General features: G+C 38.8%; 1 protein-coding gene across 1 annotated transcript; it reads right to left on the bottom strand.

Annotated features, from left to right (window-relative positions):
- Positions 1–4,532: 4,532 nt before the first annotated feature.
- On the bottom strand, positions 4,533–6,640 carry LOC105060373 (chalcone synthase 1). The gene is made up of 2 exons (XM_010944042.3): positions 6,413–6,640; positions 4,533–5,753 (listed from the first exon to the last, which is right to left on the bottom strand). The coding sequence occupies exons 1-2, from the start codon at positions 6,588–6,590 to the stop codon at positions 4,753–4,755; spliced, it is 1,179 nt and encodes a 392-aa protein (XP_010942344.2). The 5' UTR covers positions 6,591–6,640; the 3' UTR covers positions 4,533–4,752.
- Between the last annotated feature and the right edge of the window lie 13,481 nt (positions 6,641–20,121).

Raw genomic sequence — 20,121 nt, forward strand, 5'->3', positions numbered from 1 at the left:
TGCCTCAAACTAGAGTCTTACAGCAACCTATATGTCTCAAATTGTAGCTATACATGTGCCAATTGTGACACATGCATATCCATTTGTGAAATCTCTGAGGTGATATAAGTGAATATATGAAGTGGTTAACTCAGTATATGCACTACATGGGGTATATATGTGTATTGTTTTACCCATATGTACCCGACTGCACTAAGTATGTGTGAATCGACCAACAGTTATATGTATATGAATTGTTACAGTATGAGTGTTGTCTTTTGTTTTATTATTATTATTTTTTTATGTGAAATGGAGGAAGCAAAGTGCCTCCCCTGTATTTATTAAGAAAGAAGACGAGTTACAGCCGTAATAGAGTTACAAATTTTAAAACACTACAAATCAACCATGATCGACAGAATGTTGCGGGCAACGGAGCGTAACAGAGCAAAAGAGTCTTAGAGTAAGGGAAGTCAAGAGTCATGCTTCGGCAACAGAGGAGTGAGGCGTTGAAGTAATGCTTGGAGTGACTCCTTTGTTCTCTTATTATATAGGTGCCCCCATTGCATAAACAAGTATGATGCCTTCTGCAGAATGGTACGGATGGCATATCTTTCTCAGAGGAAGACACATGAGTTTCTTTCCGACCATACATGCGAAAAAATCACGGATCCCAAGCTCTCCTCGTTGTATCTTTTATTTTATTCTACCAACAATCAGTCCATAGATCTCAAATATCATTAGGCCATCCTCGGATCTTGAGTTATAGCTTGAAGGTAAACCACAAACTTTTTGCAAAAATGCATTGTATTGAGATTTATCTGATTAAATCTATCCGGATATGATTGACTCTAATATGCATCACGATTTATTTTACTTATTTTAATTTGATCTAGACTTTGTTTCAAGATAAATTTTTGATAAAATGATAAGGATATATTTAATGATGATTATGATAAAGTTATACTCTAGATAACTATTATGGATAACATAACATCCATCTCAACCTTTATGCCTGATTCATGATAAAATGATACCCCTTATGGACTTGGTTTCCAACTTGTGAGACCCTTCCTATCAGAAATACTTGGAATCGGACTTGAAAAATTAAGTTGCTGCTTGTGAACAACGAGAAGCATATCCGGTTCTTTTTTTTGCAACTGCAGATAAGCTGATTTCAGAGATCACAGATAACGTCGATGGCTTATTCTTCATATAAGTTCTATTATCCCATAAAATTTAATATGATGGTATCAGAGCCATATATGTTATTTAGCTTGAAGATTGAAGTCTTCTTTATATCCATAAAAAAATTTTATAAATATAGATCTGATCAGCCATCCTAAACGATTACTAGTGATTGAAGGCATCACAATTAGTCCAACGAGCCGTTCCTAAATTTCACGTCCATGGCTTGTTTTGTTTGTTTGTTTGTTTTTTTAAAAGGTCTTGAGAGCATTGTTAAATAAAATAAATAAATAAGGAAGGAAAGAAAGGATGGATGGTGGATCTCACACCGTCCTCCTTGCCCTCTCTACTGTGGATGGCTAGATTTGGCAACACCACGTCCGGCAGTCACCTGAAGCGGGTACCACACTTTCGTGTTGGATCTCATCTCCGGTGAGAGGAAGGGAGGATCATGCTGAATAGCCCCATGATTTTTCCTCCAAGATCCATGCTTGTAGCCCACCATCGGCTACTCTGAAGGAGAAATTGAGGCACGTTGGCTAACAGTATATCTCCCTAGGAGGAGGTTGTAGGGGTGCCACTCTTTGGCGATGATGGAGCTGGGGCCGAGGTTTCACCAAGGCCTTCTATGGGACACCACCAATCAAAAGGGACTTCTCAATTGCCTTGGTTTTTGGAGACGGTGGTGGTCCTCCAATTGGAGCTTTTCTGACGGCCATCAGTTGGGATGTGGCTAGGGAGGGGCCATCTGGCTTCTACCTCCTCTGCTGCTATCGATAGGGAGTAAGAAGGAAGGTTTTGGTTTTGGTTTCGGGTTCTGACCCATAAAGCCAAATGCACATTATCATTTTTGGGTATCCATTAAGCAGTTCAGGCCCGACTTAGTAATGCTTGATCAATTAACCCATTAAGGCTGAACCAAATTAAATTGAATCAATTTTTTCTAGGTTAATTAAGTTGATTTGGTACTGCATTGCGTTTTACTTAGTGTCTTTTACATAATACTTGTTTAATTCTATTTGATTGGACAGAAACAGGCATATTATTAATTTAATTTGGCTTTGATTTGATCAAACAAATTTGACTCGGGTTCATTTGAACCAAAAAGCATTAATTTGTCACATAATAAAGCAAATTGGAACCAATAAGTAATTTTTTAGGGATCTATTTATAAATTTCTGTTTACAACTAAAGATAGTAGGGACCTACATGTAATAGGATGTTTAATTACATCTATTTTGCTCATTATTTGCTCAATTTATATGCAAATAAAGTATTATAGGCCTGATATCATGATCTTAATGATCAATTATTCCTATATTCATGTCATATTTTATATATAAAATTTATTGATACTGTTTATAAAGAATTGAAAGTTTATGGTTTGATTGCCCGATGAGATCACCAAAGTAACTTCGAATGTAAAAATCCACAAATTTTCTATAATATATATTTTTGAATAAATATAATTAATCTAATAAAATTTTAATAGTATCATAATTGCGTCTAAGCTACTGAAATATTGAGTAACTCTCAAAGAAGCATCTTCATTTTCGATGATTAGACAGATGAAATAATAAGAGTGTGCATTTGATCAAGTAGCACTTTCACATCCAAAGGTGTGGTGTTTACTTATATCCAATGTGTATATCTTACTAGATTCAATAATGATATGATATATCATTAAATGGATGAAAGTTGCTAGTATGTTACGACACTCGCTCAAATGAGAGATATAATAATGCATCTGATTATCCGTCAAAATTAAAATATAAAAAAATTTAATTATTTTAGATAAAATTAATTTAATTAGTCTTATTATTTGATAATAATGTGAGCATGTAGTATTTCTAACATTAATTCCCACAATGATTGGCAGCAATAGATAAAAAAAATATTTTCTTAATAAATTAAATTTTTTATAATGGAAAGAAATAACAATACTCATATTAAAATATGTTGACCTTGATCTGGTATTCTGAGTGAATGAACACCCACCAAGTATGAAAGAAAATATACTATAATAGAAGAGTCCCTTTTTTTTTTTTTTTGAGAAATGAGAACATTTCAATCGTCTAGTTTGCTTCTAATGAAATTCAAGGTGACCAGACATATTTTAGGATCCATCCTTCATGTGATTTCTTAAATAATATAGAATAATAATTTATAACTAAATAGATTCAGATACAGATATAGATCTGAATGGGAATTATTCTGTCTGTTTTCTTCCCTATCAACGCCTTATTGCGGCAACTAAATCGCCGACACTATTTGTAAGGCTTGAAAACAAAAGCCACGGGGCGGGTGAAGTTACGAAAGCAGCTAAGCACAAACCGCCAATAAGCATCATAAATGATGTAACCTTCAGCACTTTCAGGAAAAATAATTAATAGGAAAATAGGAACATCTTTCAAGGTTAATGCAAATAGACATATTTAAGATTACCGCTGAAACCTTGCCAAGCTCCCATCTTGGTGGGACCGGATTAATGAGGTTAGAATCTACTTCCATTTTTCAATTTTGATGGACTGATCATAATTCTTGTTATTTCACCATCAGACGAGTGGTCCACAGAAACCATTCATGATGGTTGAGCAGAGCAACAATATTTTGAAAATTATGCTAATGAAAAGAATGAAATATTCCATCTGCATCAATTTCTTTATTGCCCAAATGTTCATCTGAATTATTTTTCTATATAATTTATAATTTCAATAATTTCAAATGTATTTATAAATGATTTATGTCTTATTCCAAGCATCCCAGTAGATTGCAAATTAAGGATGCTATTTGCAGTGTCCATCCCCCAGACTTTCATTTGTCAATGTATCAATAACTTTTACATCTATGATCCATATTTTTATATATTTTTTATATTTATAATCTATAATTTTATATATAATTATTTGGTCACTGTTCTTATATTTTGGTTTTTTTTTTTTTTTTTGGCTCTGGACCCGAATCGTAGCTGCTCGATCGACCCAACTCATTAAACTTCTCACCATGCTACTCACGAACTTCAAAAGATCATGAGGTTTTGAAAAAAGTGGTTTTCTCTTCCACCCAAAGAAGGAAAAAAAAAATGGTGTTATCTTTTCTTTTTTTTTATACAAAATATATCATATCAAATTTGTAACAAATCGATCAAAAATTAATAAAACAACATAAAATATCATTATAAAAATTAATTAAATATATAATAATCAATAAAATATAAATATTTTTATTGATTTATTATAAATTTGACGTAGTATCACCTAATGCATATTTACTGATGCTTCTACGTGACCATGAACTGCGACAAATATCTTCGATGTTTAGCAAGTAGGTGGTAACAAAACAAGCTGTTAACGTATACTTGCAAGAAATGAAGAAAAAGGCACGCCTTATTCACCAACACTTACATGATAATATATATATCGTTCAGCAATCACAACTTAAGCACTCTCTTCACCTTATTCCTTAACAAATCTCAACTTAGGTACCCTAACTTGCATAGCTAGCATGTAGGACCAGTACCAAGGTATAAAGACACTATGGTCCTCGCCAGCCAACGATAATTAAGCTACAACCGAGTCCATGCATGCATCAAGGAGCTGCAATGGGAAGGCTGTGCAACACCACCGTCTCCACCGTGAGCCCCGGCCCAAAGCCGAAGAGCACCCCCCACTCCAACCCCTCGCCGGTCGTCGTCTTCCCGTCCTCCGCCGACTTCTTCCTCATCTCATCCAGTATAAACAGCACGCACGCACTCGACATGTTGCCATACTCACTCAACACATGCCTCGTCGCCCTCATCTTCTCCTCCTCCAATCCCAACTTCGCCTCCACCTGGTCAAGAATCGCCGGCCCGCCGGGATGAGCAATCCAGAATATCGAATTCCAGTCGCTGATCCCCAGTGGAGTAAATGCCTCCACCAGGCTCTTCTCGATGTTCTTGGATATCAGGCTCGGCACGTCCTTGAGCAGATGGAACGTGAGCCCGACTTCCCTCAGGTGGCCGTCGATGGCGCCCTCGGAGTTGGGGAGGATGGTCTGGCTAGCTGAGACAAGCTGGAATAGCGGGCGTTCGATGGCGAGGTCGGGGTCGGCGCCGACGATGATGGCGGCGGCACCGTCCCCGAACAGCGCCTGGCCGACAAGGCTGTCGAGGTGGGAATCGGAGGGGCCGCGGAAGGTGACGGCGGTGATCTCGGAGCAGACGACGAGGACTCGGGAGCCGCGGTTGTTCTCGGCGAGGTCCTTGGCGAGGCGGAGGACGGTGCCGCCGGCGAAGCAGCCCTGCTGGTACATCATGAAGCGGTTGACGGAGGGGCGGAGGCCGAGGAGCTTGGTGAGCTGGTAGTCGGCGCCGGGCATGTCGACGCCGCTGGTGGTGCAGAAGACGAGGTGGGTGATCCTGGATTTTGGCTGGCCCCATGCTTTGATGGCCTTGGCGGCGGCCTCCTTGCCGAGCTTGGGGACCTCCACCACCACGACGTCCTGCCGGGCGTCGAGGGAGGGGGCCATGTAGGCGCACATGTTAGGGTTCTCCGTGAGGATCTCTTCGTTTAGGTGCAGGTAACGTTTCCGGATCATGGACTTGTCACCTGTTACCAAGATAGAAAAATATAATTATAACCAGAACTATGTTCGGGTTTTCCCAGAAAGAAACAGGAGATATCCTTGGGGTGAATATAGTAATTTTCTAATTTTTTTCTATCTCAAGATAGAATTAGAAAGTATCTTCTTACTAATTTACTAAACATAGCTATCGCTCGCTCGCTCGCTCTCTCTCTCTCTATATATATATATATATATTTAATTTCCTTCGAATCTATAAAGAGGTTTGAATGGAGACATCGTTCATAGGGAAGACCCTTTTTTCTTCGACACAGTCACTAGAAAGGACGAAAGGACAACCACTGCTTGCCAATTAATGTCTGTCCAAAGGAAAAGGAAAAGATATTGTACCTTTTTTTAAAAAAAAAAAGACAAAAGGAAAAGATAGATGAACACCCGCTGTTTTATCAGCAATTTCTCCACGAAGCAAACTCAATTCTGAATGCTTAAAACGCAAGTTAACAATAACACCAGCATAATCTGATTAGCATCAAGAGACACACTTCTTCAATGGAATAACCATGGCTCCAAAGCTAATAAACCAATAAAAAGAGAAAGAACGACTCCTGAAGACCAGCACTAGAACGAATAGAAGTAGAACATGAAAGAAAATCGGGCAACAAGTATATGGAGATGAAACACTCACACATTCTCTTAAACTTCTCTTTGAGTTCGGTAAGGTGTTCGCTCTTCGTGATGCGGAAGTAGTAGTCAGGGTAGTCGGCCTGGTAGAAGACGTTGGCCGGCGTGGCAGTGCCAAATGCCAGTATCGTCGCCGGGCCCTCAGACCTCTGCGAGCGCCGGATGTCCTCCACCTTGGCCATGCCTCGACCTGTACTAGGACTGGTGAGTTCCACTGGTGTTTAGGGTGGAAGGGTCGAGGGGGAAGAAGAAGGTATTTATAGTGGAGGGGTAGGTCGGATGGACGGGTGGGTGAAATACGACGTGGCAATGAGACCGTTTGGCACAATGACCCGGTAGATGGACTGCCACGTGGCCTACCGGCCCATGCCGGGTGAGTTGGTGGGACGGGGGATGGACTTTGGACTTTCAGATACCGGATCGAATGGAAAACTGGTAGGTATTGGGACATAAAGGTTCTGTGATGCTTGTTCAAGGCAACGGAGTTTCCAGGTTTGGCAGGCATGGGAGCGAGGATAAAGAAGGCCTTCGTATTTAGATTATATTTGGTGCACGGTGAGATAGTGATAAACCGAATTATATATAAATTTAAATAAATTATCAATAATATTGATTGTTATATTTATTAGATATAGATAATATTATAATAAAATTACTGAGAATCTTAATTGACATGTTAGATATGACAATCAAATTATTGATAATGTAACATCAAAATTTTAAAATATCTTTATTATTAATTTAATATTTTAAAATATTTATTTAATTTTTTAAATAATAAAAATTATTATATAAAAATATTATTTTTTAATTAAATAATTAAATTATTTATTATTATTTATTATTATAATTTTTATTTTTTTATTTTTTTATTTTTTTTCTTTCTCTTGCATGCCACACCCCAACCCCCCTCTTCCTCTCCCACTACACCCCCGACCGTCCAGCACCGCCCTCGGCTGTCGCACCTATGACATAGCCCCCGACCGTCCATGCCTTCTTCCATCCTCCCTACCGCCTTCTGGCCCTCCAACGAACCCACATCCCACGCTCTCCGCGGTCGTCTTCATCGCTACCCTTTCCCACCCGCGCCACCGCCTTCACCCACCCCACCAGAGATCGTGCCGGTGGAAGGTGGCGAGGGACAAGAAAGAGATGGCCGGCCGGCTATCTCCTCTTGCCACATGTGGTCATCCCCTTGAGACCGCCGGATCTCAATAGACCGGCGGTTTCTCCTTGATTGCTGGCGACTGCCGTCAAGGAGACAACGGTGGCCCACCGATCAGCTAGTTTTCGATCGTCGTTGGTTGGATTTTGTAGATGAGGGCATTGGTTTTGGCCCCCCTCTTTCTTCTGCCCATCGTGAGGAAGAAGACTGTGAGATAGGTGGTGACTGTGGGAAGGATGATGGCTAGGGCCACAATGGTGGTGTAAAAGGCGGCCCTGCCATCTGAGGCACGGATGAGCGACGGGTGGCACCACGTGGGGAGGGGAGAGGGGAGGCACGGGCTGGCGAGCGACGGGTGGTGCTGCACGGAGAGGGACGGAGGCTAATTTTGTCCAAAAATTTTATTGCAAAATTATCAAAATAGTGATAATCTGGATAGCCATCCCTCTCCTTAGTAATCCAGATTACCTCATGAAAGGTAATCTGGATTATCAATTCAAAAAGTATACCAAACGTGGTAATCTAATGGGGCCTTTTTAAATTGTCAGCAATCTGGATAGATTGCCAGCTATCAAATTAACCTTAGGGTTGCATTGATTATGGTACATAACTAATAGTATTATTTGTTAAATTCCAAGCCAGTTAGTCAGTTGGAATCGTGGTTGTCCACATGCATGACTTGGTTGTGGAATATGCCGGTTTAGCTATTGGTCAATAGTTTGATGTCCATCTTAGATACTTGCTCCGCTCTCAAATCCACTTTCATAGAAAAAAAAAAGAAGGTTTAGAAATTTAGAAAATTATTATCCATTGTTGTGCAGTGCAAAATTGTTTATGAACATTATCTTACAAGTTCAAAGAAATTTTTTTATTTTTTTTATTTTTAAATATTTTTATATGTATACTCTTATAAATATTTAAAACTACGTAAATACTTTCAAAATTTATATATTTATAAATTATTTTTTTATGTGTATATTCTTATAAAAGTTTAAAATTATATATATATATATATATATATATATATATATATATATATATATATATATATATATATATATATCTCCAAAAGTACTAGCTGATTGGATACCCTCACAATTTTTTTCTCTTTTTTGGCATCTGTACCCTTTAGTCAATTAACACATACGTACAGAAAAAATAATTTATAAAAGTATATATAAAAATAATAAATTTATTAGAGTATACACATATAAAATTAATTTATTAGGATATATATGTAAATAGTATAGAAATTTAAAACAGTATGCATATAATTTTGGATATTCATAAGCATATGCATGCAAAAAAAATGATAATTTATAAGGTAATATATAAATAGTAAATTTGTGATGGTATACACGTAGATATTTATAAGTGTATATATGTCCAAAAAAAACTTGTTTTTTATATGTGTGTAAATGAAATTTATGTAGAAGATAAGGAGTTTGGCTTGTATATATGTATTAATATCCTCGACGTTTCCTTGTATGTCATAATTGTTATGCAAAGATTAGTGAATCTTCATTAGTTTTATCGAGAAAATTGGATTAAATATAGATCACCGAGATGAAGTCAGCTGGTAGTTGCCTTCGATGCATCATACTTGTCTAATGCAATGTAGAGAATAAAACAGTTTGGAGAAAGGGATCAAAAAGTCTCCTAAAAGCGAAAGAGAGATCTAAATACTGTATTTGAATGGAATCATGAAAAAGTGGATGGATAGAATTGGAATGATGGATGGCCTCCATCCATCGTTTGGTTCAAAAAATTATAGAAAGGATGGATGAAAAAGATGAATTATCCATCCATCCTGACCCACCATTTTGCATCCTCTCAAATTAGAATGATAAAGGAAGGATGGATGGAACATTGAATAATGAATTTTAATATTGATAAAATTATTTCTCATTAATTTTTTTGATAAAAATATAATACTATTTTTTCTTAATATTATTTATATATATTTTTATATATACTATTAAATTTTATTAGTTATTATTTTAATATTAACATATAATTTTTATAATTATAATTAAATAATTAGATTATCTTTTATTTCTCTATTTATATTTATTATTTTTTAATTAACTATTTATATAATATTAATTAACTATTTAAATTAAATTATAAATTAGTTATTTATTTATATAATTAATTTATTAATAATAAATTTATGAAATTATTATTAAATTTAATATTTATATAATTTTTAATATAATTATAGATTATAAAGATTATAAGTTTTTAGATTGTTTACTTCTTTAGTATAAATAAGTATTATAAATTAATAATAATAATATTTTTATCAAAAAATAATTTTATAAAATGTCATCCATCCTTCATCTTATTCCTCTTATTTCAAACAGAAGAGAAAATAATTTTCATCCATTCTTCTATATTTTATCAAATATATAAGAAAATAAATAAAAAATTTATCCTTTTTTTTTTTTCTATCTATTCTACTTTCAATCCATTCTTCGTTACAAATAGAGAGTAAGAGCGGGTGAGCTGTTCATTTCTAGACCTACTTTCAACTGGCATGTGCTTTGGACGCCATTTGGTTGGTGACCTGCACTCCACTAGTTAGTACTCGACGATTGTGTCCCATGTTATGGTTGGTCCCAGTTTCTCTGCTTTCATAGCATCTATTTGCATAGGAATTAGATACATATACGTTGTTTTACGTTTTCTCGTGGCGACAATGGCATGGCTCTCGAACTATTGCTTGTGCAAAACCTCCCCACTCTAACCTTTTAATTTTTTTGCAAAACAACAGCATTGTTTTGAGAATGGTTTTCTTTCGGCTCTGCCCATTTATGAATAAATATTATAAAAAAATTAATTAATTTTTTATTAATTAATTTATTTATATTTTTATATTTTTTAAAATAAATAAATTATTTTTTATGAATAGTCTTCATCTATAAAATAAAAAAAATTCTTATCTATTTAACAAGTGACTAAATCATTTTTCTACCGATCAAGGCATTTAAGGTTGTTATTTAAATATCCCATCTTCATTTTCAATATCTCTGTCATTCAATATTTAATCATTTAATCATTTATTTTTTAAATTTAAAAAATATAAAAAATATTATAAAAATATGAATAAATTTTAATAATTTATTTAAAAAATAGTAATACAAAATAATATAGATAAATGATTTCAAAACCATTATTTTATGTACAAAAAGATATGAATAAATTATTTTTTTATTTAAATATTATTTAAAATTATTTATTTAAAAAATATAGATATTTATATAAATTTTTTATTCATAAAAAAAACTCGGATCCAACGCTTTAATTTCCGTAGCAGGTGACTGTCAAAATTGTTTCGAGAAAAGTTTCCGCAAAAGCTTTTTTTTTTTTTTTTTTTTCCGCACTTTCAACCAATGCATTAATTACTCCTATTTAAAAAGGATCGTGACATGTCAAGGATGTTCAATTGAGAATTGGATGCTGCTTCTGTTGTCACCTTCTTAAAAGGTTTGCCTTACCGAGAGAGATCTTCGTTGCTTTTGTAAATGATTCTGTGCTGCTTCCAAACGTTGGATTTTTTTATTTTTTTTTGTTTCTTTATTTCTAAAAATATTTTTTTTCACCTTATTTTTTAAATTACCATTCATGACAAAATCATCGGTTAAACTAACGATTTCACGACTGGCTTGACGGTGATGTGTTTTTTTTTTTTTTAGGCATATGGAGGATGGAGAATGGGGGTATAGTATTCGTGCAGACGACCATCGAAACCCAGAAGGGAGAAGAGTAGTGGTCGCATGAAAGCGGGGGTGGATGGCAGATGCGATACAGAGGGTGGCGAGATGGGGCCACGGGGAGTGCCTTGCAAGGGGAGAGGGAGGCGGCCCGTAGGGGAGCGAAACAGGTGAGGGACCCATGACGGCTGGTATGGAGGACGGCGGTGGGGAGGGGCCGTGGGTGGTGCATTGAATGAGGGTGTGTGCGAGTTAGTCACCGACAGCCGTGGGGTGGGAGAAAAGGAAGAGAAAGACGAGGAGAAAAAGAATAAATATAAATTATAAATAATTTAAAAAAAATATTTATAATTATTTTTTAAAATATCTTTTAAAAAATATTTTTTAAAAAATATTTTTTAAAAATAATAATTTATTATTATTTTAAAAATTTATTTTGAAATATTATTATTATTATTTAACTAGTAATTAAATATTATTATTTTATTAATAAAAAATATTATTATTTGATTAATAAAAATATTATTTTTGTTTATTATTGAAATTACCATTTGAGTGTGCGATTTCACTGAAATCGTCACTTGGGCCAGTATTTCACTGTAAAATATTATTTTTAAAAAATAATTTTAAAAAAAATGCCTAAGGTCTGGAGACGGAGATGGAGACGCGACGGGCGAGGTGCCAACACAGGGGATAGGGTGCATGGAGCCGGAGATGTAACGGACGGGATGTCGCAGGGGATAGGGTGCGCAAAGTAACCACGGGTGGGAAGGAGAAGGATTGTGATTTACAGTTGATGATGGATGTTGTTACTATTGGTGAGGAGTTGATGCCACATAAGAGAGGCATGAATACACCGAGCACCTCAGCCCCATTTGACTTTTAAGTAAAAGCTACTCCCTATTAGGAATATAAGTTAAAAGAGGCTACCCATAGAAATACAATTACTTTTATACCCTTTTTATGGATAACTACTACATTAGTTCCCTTTCTCCCTTCGTCTAGCTACGTTCTTCCCGCCAAAAGCCTCATTTCCTTCTTTACTCCACAATCTATGCTCTTACCCCCCTCCGTCTTCTTACCGCCAAAAGGAGGAGGCAGCTGTGCTCTTGCCCCCCTCCCTTCTTTACTCAGTTTGTGCTCTTGCTCCACTCTCTTCTCTACTCGCCCCTCTCTCTTCTCTACTCTACAGTCTGTGCTCTTGCCCCCCTCCCATAGTCCGGCTGTGCCACAGCTTCAACCAAAGCTTTCCTCCCACGGTGACTCTCCATGGCGACTCTCTCCACAGCCCCGAACATCTACACCATGAGGATCCCAAGCTACAGCCTTAAATCCTAAAGATCCTTGACTGACCCTCAAAGCCCGTTTCCTGAACTCCAATAGCTTCATTTTCTGTCGCTAACATAAGTGTGGATGCTGAACTCTCTATCATTTGTGAATACAACACCACTTGTCATATCTTTGGCATAAATAAATTGATGAAGCTCTCGGACATCTACAACATCCTCTCGCACAGATGGAGCCATATAACACTCGAAAATATCATCATGAAATACCTTACACCTTTCATAAGGATGCAAGTGAGTTTAATTAAGGATAGCAATGCGGCTAGCATGTGACATATCCACTATGTAATGAAGAAGGAGGTCTTCGATATGGTTTTAGAGAGCAAGGTCCAGCCGAGAGAGGTTGCTAGAGAGGATCGAGGAGTAGACACATCAAGGTACTCCCACCTGCCCTTCTATGTTGTGATTTCATGTTACATTATATGGTACTATAGTGTAAATTATCCATACAGCAGAAATATGATATCATACGTCACTGTGATAAAAATATACTGGACAAGAAATGTGAAGTATATCTAGTTGATTCATTTGATACTGAGAAGGCTCTTTTGTTTACAAGATTTAGAATACAAAATTATACCATGCTGTCTATATTTTGTACTGATTTAGCCTTTTCAGATACTAAGAAAGTCAATCTCCATATTACTACTGATTTTGCCTTTTTGGTACTACATTATTTACTTCTGATACTCCAATTTGCTTTTTCTATACTACATTAGTTACTTTTGATACTGCGGTAGCTCTTTCTATACTGCAAATCTATCATGAATTTTTTGTAATCTTCTTAATTGAAAAGATACAAATTATTTTAGAATGCTAAGAATGAGCACAAGTGGTACTCACAATTATTATTCCATCATTTTTTCGATAGGTTGGCATCAATTGGATATGAGAATTATGACAATTTGGATGATCTCAATGATAATGTTATTGGTGTCGAGACAATAATTACACGGAGGGAGTTAATCAAAGGAGAGCATCAGCAGTTTCACAATGCTCAACACTTTAGGACAGCTATTAAAAATTATTACATTGTACACAATCATGACTATATCTTCAAGAAGAATGATTCTATGAAGATTATAGTTAAATGCCCAATGGAACCATGCCCTTGACGTGTCTATGTTGCTGAATTGAAAAGAGAGGGGACATTCTCCATTAGGAAGTGTAACCTCACGCACACATGTGATAATGGTCTCGGTACTAGGAGTCATCCTATGGTCATATCTTCTTGGGTTGCTGAGAAAGTCAAGATAAAGTTAAGATCCATGCCTCGCTATCGGCCTATTAAAATTCTGGCCGATATCCATGAAAATTATGACGTGTTGCTCAAGTACTATCAAGCATGGCACAGGAAGGAAACGACCATGCATGAGATTCATGGTCTCAATCATCTATTGTATGATAAGCCTTACTGTAGAGTCCTCAAATTAGCAAACCCAGGCACCATCACAGACTATGAGATTTTTGATGATACAAGAAGATTCTGCCATGTTTCCATCAGTCTTGGAGCGTACATCATGGGATTTCATGCTGGATGTAGGCCTATAATTTTTATGGATGGCACCCACATCGAATATAAGTACCAAGGATGCCTCTTGAGTGCCACCGCAAAAGATGTGAACAATGCTATTTTTACCATCGCCTTCGCCATCATCCAACAAGAAAATAACGAGAGCTGGTGGTGGTTTTGTCGAAAGCTACGATGTGTTCTCTCCTACCCGAATGGCTTATTGAATGGTTTTGTCGAAAGATACGATGTGCCGGTGGAAGAAGTTGGCGAGGGTCAAGAAAGAGATGGCCGGCCAGCTATCTCCTCTTGCCACATGTGGTCATCCCCTTGAGACCGTCGGATCTCAATAGACCAGTGGTTTCTCCTTGATTACTGGCAACTACCGTCAAGGAGACAACGGCGGCCCACCGATCAACTAGTTTCCGACCGTCGTCGGTCGGATTTTGTAGATGAGGGCATCAGTTTTGGCCTCCTTCTTTCTTCTGCCCATCGTGAGGAAGAAGACTGTGAGATAGGTGGTGGCTGTGGGAAGGATGATGGCTAGGGCCACAATGGTGGTGTAAGAGGCGACCCTGCCATCAGAGGCATGGATGAGCGACGGGTGGCACCGCATGAGGAGGGGGGAGGGGAGGCACGGGCCAGCGAGCGACGGGTGATGCCGCACGGAGAGGGGTGGAGGCCAAGTTTGTCCAAAAATTTTATTGCAAGATTATCAAAATAGTGATAATCTGGATAGCCATCCCTCTCCTTAGTAATTCAGATTACCTCATGAAAGGTGATCTGGATTATCAATTCAAAAAGTATACCAAACATGATAATTTGATGGGGCCTTTTTAAATTGTCAGCAATCTGAATAGATTGCCAGCTACCAAATGCAACCTTAGGGTTGCATTGATTATGGTACATAACTAGTAGTATTATTTATTAAATTCCAAGCCAGTTAGTCAGCTAGAATCGTGGTTGTCCACATGCATGACTTGGTTGTGGAATATGCCAGTTTAGCTATTGGTCAATAGTTTAATGTCCATCTTAGATACTTGCTCTGCTCTCAAATCCACTTTCATAGAAAAAAAATGGAAGGTTTAGAAATTTAGAAAATTATTATCCATTGTTGTGCAGTGCAAAATTGTTTATGAACATTATCTTACAAGTTCAAAGAATTTTTTTATTTTTTTTATTTTTAAATATTTTTATATATATACTCTTATAAATATTTGAAACTACGTAAATACTTTCAAAATTTATATATTTATAAATTATTTTTTTATATATATATTCTTATAAAAGTTTAAAATTATATATATATATATATATATATATATTATATATATATATATATATATATATATATATATATATATATATATATATATATATATATATATATATATCCAAAAGTACTAGCTGATTGGATGAGTATACACATATAAAAATTATATATATATATATATATATATATATATATATCCAAAAGTACTAGCTGATTGGATACCCCCACAATTTTTTTCTCTTTTTGGCATCTGTACCCTTTAGTCAATTAACACATACCTACAGAAAAAATAATTTATAAAAGTATATATAAAAATAATAAATTTATTAGAGTATACACATATAAAAATTAATTTATTAGGATATACATGTAAATAGTATAGAAATTTAAAACAGTATGCATATAATTTTGGATATTCATAAGCGTATGCATGCAAAAAAAATGATAATTTATAAGGTAATATATAAATAGTAAATTTGTGATGGTATACAGGTAGATATTTATAAGTGTACATATGTCCAAAAAAAACTTGTTTTTTATATATGTGTAAATGAAATTTATGTAGAAGATAAGGAGTTTGGCTTGTATATATGTATTAATATCCTCGACGTTTCCTTGTATGTCATAATTGTTATGCAAAGATTAGTGAATCTTCATTAGTTTTATCGAGAAAATTGGATTAAATATAGATCACCGAGATGAAGTCAGCTGGTAGTTGCCTTCGATGCATCATACCTGTCTAATGCGATGTAGAGAATGAAATAGTTTGGAGAAAGAGATCAAAAAGTCTCCTGAAAGCAAAAGAGAGATCTAAATACTATATTTGATTAGGATCATGAAAAAGTGGATGGATGGAATTGGAATGATGGATGGTCTCCGTCCATCGTTTGGCTCAAAAAATTAAAGAAAGGATGGATGAAAAAGATGGATTATCCATCCATCCTGACCCACCTTTTTGCATCCTCTCAAATTAGAAGGATGAAGGAAGGATGGATGGAGCATTGAATAATGAATTTTAATATTGATAAAATTATCTCTCATTAATTTTTTTGATAAAAATATAATACTATTTTTTATTAATATTATTTATATATTTTTATATATACTATTAAATTTTATTAGTTATTATTTTAATATTAATATATAATTTTCATAATTATAATTAAATAATTAGATTATCTTTTATTTCTCTATTTATATTTATTATTTTTTAATTAACTATTTATATAATATTAATTAACTATTTAAATTAAATTATAAATTAATTAGTTATTTATATAATTAATTTATTAATAATTAATTTATGAAATCATTATTAAATTCAATATTTATATAATTTTTAATATAATTATGTTGGGTGGATGTCTGGCCAGGATACCACCTCCCAAGATTCTTTCAGTACCACGCGATGCAGCAGAAAGAAAGAAGAAACAAAACAAAAAGAAAAACAATCAAAATACGTGGATCAGCCACAAAAGGGCTCGCCTCCACGGGGCATGCAAACTTCACTATGAAAAAGAAATTTTACAAGAGGAGACCTCACCCTCAACCCTTGTACACCCATTCTCTCTCATCTGAAGTTCTCCTCACAAAAGCTCTCTCTCTCTTGAAGACCCCCTGAACCCCTGAAGAGCCTGGCGACCGCTGTCCAGGAGCCTCCTGCTCCTTCTCTCACAGCGCTCTCGCCTCTCTCTCTCTTCTCGGATTCGTACGGCGGCGAGAAAACGAACCACACACCTTGTTCTCTGTGTACAGGGCCTTTTATAACCTTAATCATGACTTAGATCATGATTAGGACTCCTTAATCAACCCAAATCACGTCCCAGACCGTCGGATCAAGATCGAGAGCCTCCTGGGCCGTCAGATCGCGCTCCGATCCATGGAATAGTGCCGTGGACCGCGAGAAACGCATGGGAAATGCCTACGCGGTCCACAGGCTCCGCCGTGGACCGCCCGGTCCACGGTGGACCGGGGCAAAGGGTCGCGGGCCTGGGTCGCGCGTCCTACGCGGGCTTGGGTCGCGCGTCCCGCGTGGGCCTAGGCCTGGGTCGCGCATCCCGCGCAGGCCTGGGTCGCACATCCCGCGTGGGCCTGGGCCTGGGTCGCGCGTCCCGCGCGCCGCCGCCTGCGGCCGCGCCGCTGCCGCCCACCGCCGGTCACCGGCGGTTCTCCGTCGTCTCGATTCTCGTGCCAACTTCAAAAGTTCGTATCTCCTCCATCCGAGCTCCGATTCAGGTGATCTTGGTCTCGTTGGACTCCATTTTTCGCTGCGAACCTTGCTGTGGGCTCAATATGGGCTGAATCTCGAGGTGTCAAATCCTAACAATCTCCACCTCGACTCGATATTCGGCCTCCTCGAAACTTCGAGAGCTTCTAGATCTCCTCGCCCCCATGCCCTGGGGCAATCGCCTGCTGATCATGGATGGGAAAACATGGGAGTCGAGCCAGGCTGCTCGATCCCATCTCCGTCGTATGCTGTGCTCCTCCTGACCTGAGACCTGCTCGGGGCATCATCCTGCGGCAATAGGAATCTTACCTTGCGACGTCACCTCTCGTCTTTCCGAGTCTCCTGTCTCGTGCCCGATCCACCTCCTGGAGCTCCACCTCGCTCTGGGCTCCACCTGGCTCCCGAAGCTCCACCTCGCACTGGGCTCCCCTGCCAGGTAATAATATCCTCTGCTCCCCTTCTTTTCCTCCAGCACCAATCCTATCGCCGCGTAGCACCCTCAGGATTCCTCCACCAGCTACCGTCCTATAGCCTCTCGAATCCAGTCTACTAAGTGAGATAAGATTCCGCCTGAAATCGGGTATGTATCGGACCTCCCCCAATCTCCTCACTGCACCGTCATGTGTCCTCCAGCTGACTGTCCCAATGCCTCTGATCGCACAGCTCGATCCATCTGGCAGATATACAGTGCCCTCACTGTTCTCCAGGGAGTCAAACTGCTCCTCTCTGCAACACACATGATAGGGGCATGCAGAATCTAATATCCACTGCTGGGAAGAAGTAGATATCTCGTTAGATATCTCCAGGACATCTCCATCTGAATCACTGCCGGCAGTCGCTACAGCAGCCACCGTCCGATTTTCAGTTGAGGGCAATCTCTGGCTAGATGCCCCAACTCTTCACACCGGTAACATCTGATTTTGCTTAAGTCCCTCCTGACTTGGACCGCCCTCGTTGCGATCTCCTGTCGCTCCGTCTACCGCCTCCTGCTCCTCCAGAAGCCACCAAAGCTGAGCTACCGCCACCTGAGCTCGAAGCTGGGTTCTCCCTCCTGAGAACCTTGTTCTGGAGTATCGCCGCGGTAACTCGTCCATCTTGATAGTGCTCTTCCCCATAGAAGAGCAGTCACCAAGGACTCGTACAAAGAGGGAAGCGACGCCAGCAAAACCAGCGCCCTGGTCTTCTCCTCAACATTCTCACCAACGCTGAGGAGGTCGGTGAGGATCTTCTGGAAGTGGCTCAGATGCTCCTGCACGCTCTGTCCCTCAGTCATCCGCAGTTGGTAGAACTGCCTCCAGAGAAAAAGTGTGTTGGTGAGAGACTTCACCATGTATAACTCCTCGAGCTTCGACCACAGCACCGTCGGGGAAGTCCGCTCAGCACATGGATCACCACCTCATCCGCCAGGTACATGCGGATGGTACTCACACCTGCATCCTGTAGCCATTTCCAATCCTGCACCTCCATGGTGGTCGGCTTCTCATCACACAAGAGAGCATCGATCAACCCTATTGGATGAGCACGTCCTTCACCCTTGCCTGCCACAAGGAGAAATTGCTCTTACCATCGAACTTGTTGATCTCCATCTTGATTGTTCCTGTTTTCTCCATCTTCAGTCTTGCTCACCACCACTGCAATCTGCGTCCTTGTACCGCCTTGCTCTGATACCACTTGTTGGGTGGATGTCTGGTCAGGACACCACCTCCCAAGATCCTTTCAGTACCACGCGATGCAGCAGAAAGAAAGAAGAAACAAAACAAAAAGAAAAATAATCAAAATACGTGGATCAGCCACAAAAGGGCTCGCCTCCACGGGCATGCAAACTTCACTATGAAAAAGAAATTTTACAAGAGGAGACCTCACCCTCAACCCTTGTACACCCAATTCTCTCTCATCTGAAGTTCCTCATCAAAAGCTCTCTCTCTCTCTTGAAGACCCCCTGAACCCCTGAAGAGCCTGCGACCGCTATCCAGGAGCCTCCTGCTCCTTCTCTCACAGTGCTCTCGCCTCTCTCTCTCTTCTCGGATTCGTACGGCGGCGAGAAAACGAACCACACACCCTGTTCTCTGTGTACAGGGCCTTTATTAACCTTAATCACGACTTAGATCATGATTAGGACTCCTTAATCAACCCAAATCACGTCCCAGACCGTCGGATCAAGACCGGGAGCCTCCTGGGCCGTCGCCGATCGCGCTCCGATCCATGGAATAGTACCGTGGACCGCGAGAAACGTATGGGAAACGCCTACGCGGTCCACAGGCTCCGTCGTGGATCGCCCGGTCCACAGGCTCCGCCGTGGACCGCCCGGTCCACAGGCTCCGCCGTGGACCGCCCGGTCCACAGGCTCCGCCGTGGACCGCCCGGTCCACGGTGGACCGGAGCAAAAGGGTCGCGGGCCTGGGTCGCGCATCCCCGCGGGCCTGGTCGCGTGTCCCGCACGGCCTGGGTCGGGCGTCCCGCGTGGGCCTGGCCTGGG

This window comes from Elaeis guineensis, chromosome 1 (assembly GCF_000442705.2).
Source record: "Elaeis guineensis isolate ETL-2024a chromosome 1, EG11, whole genome shotgun sequence".
NCBI classification, from domain to species: domain Eukaryota; kingdom Viridiplantae; phylum Streptophyta; class Magnoliopsida; order Arecales; family Arecaceae; genus Elaeis; species Elaeis guineensis.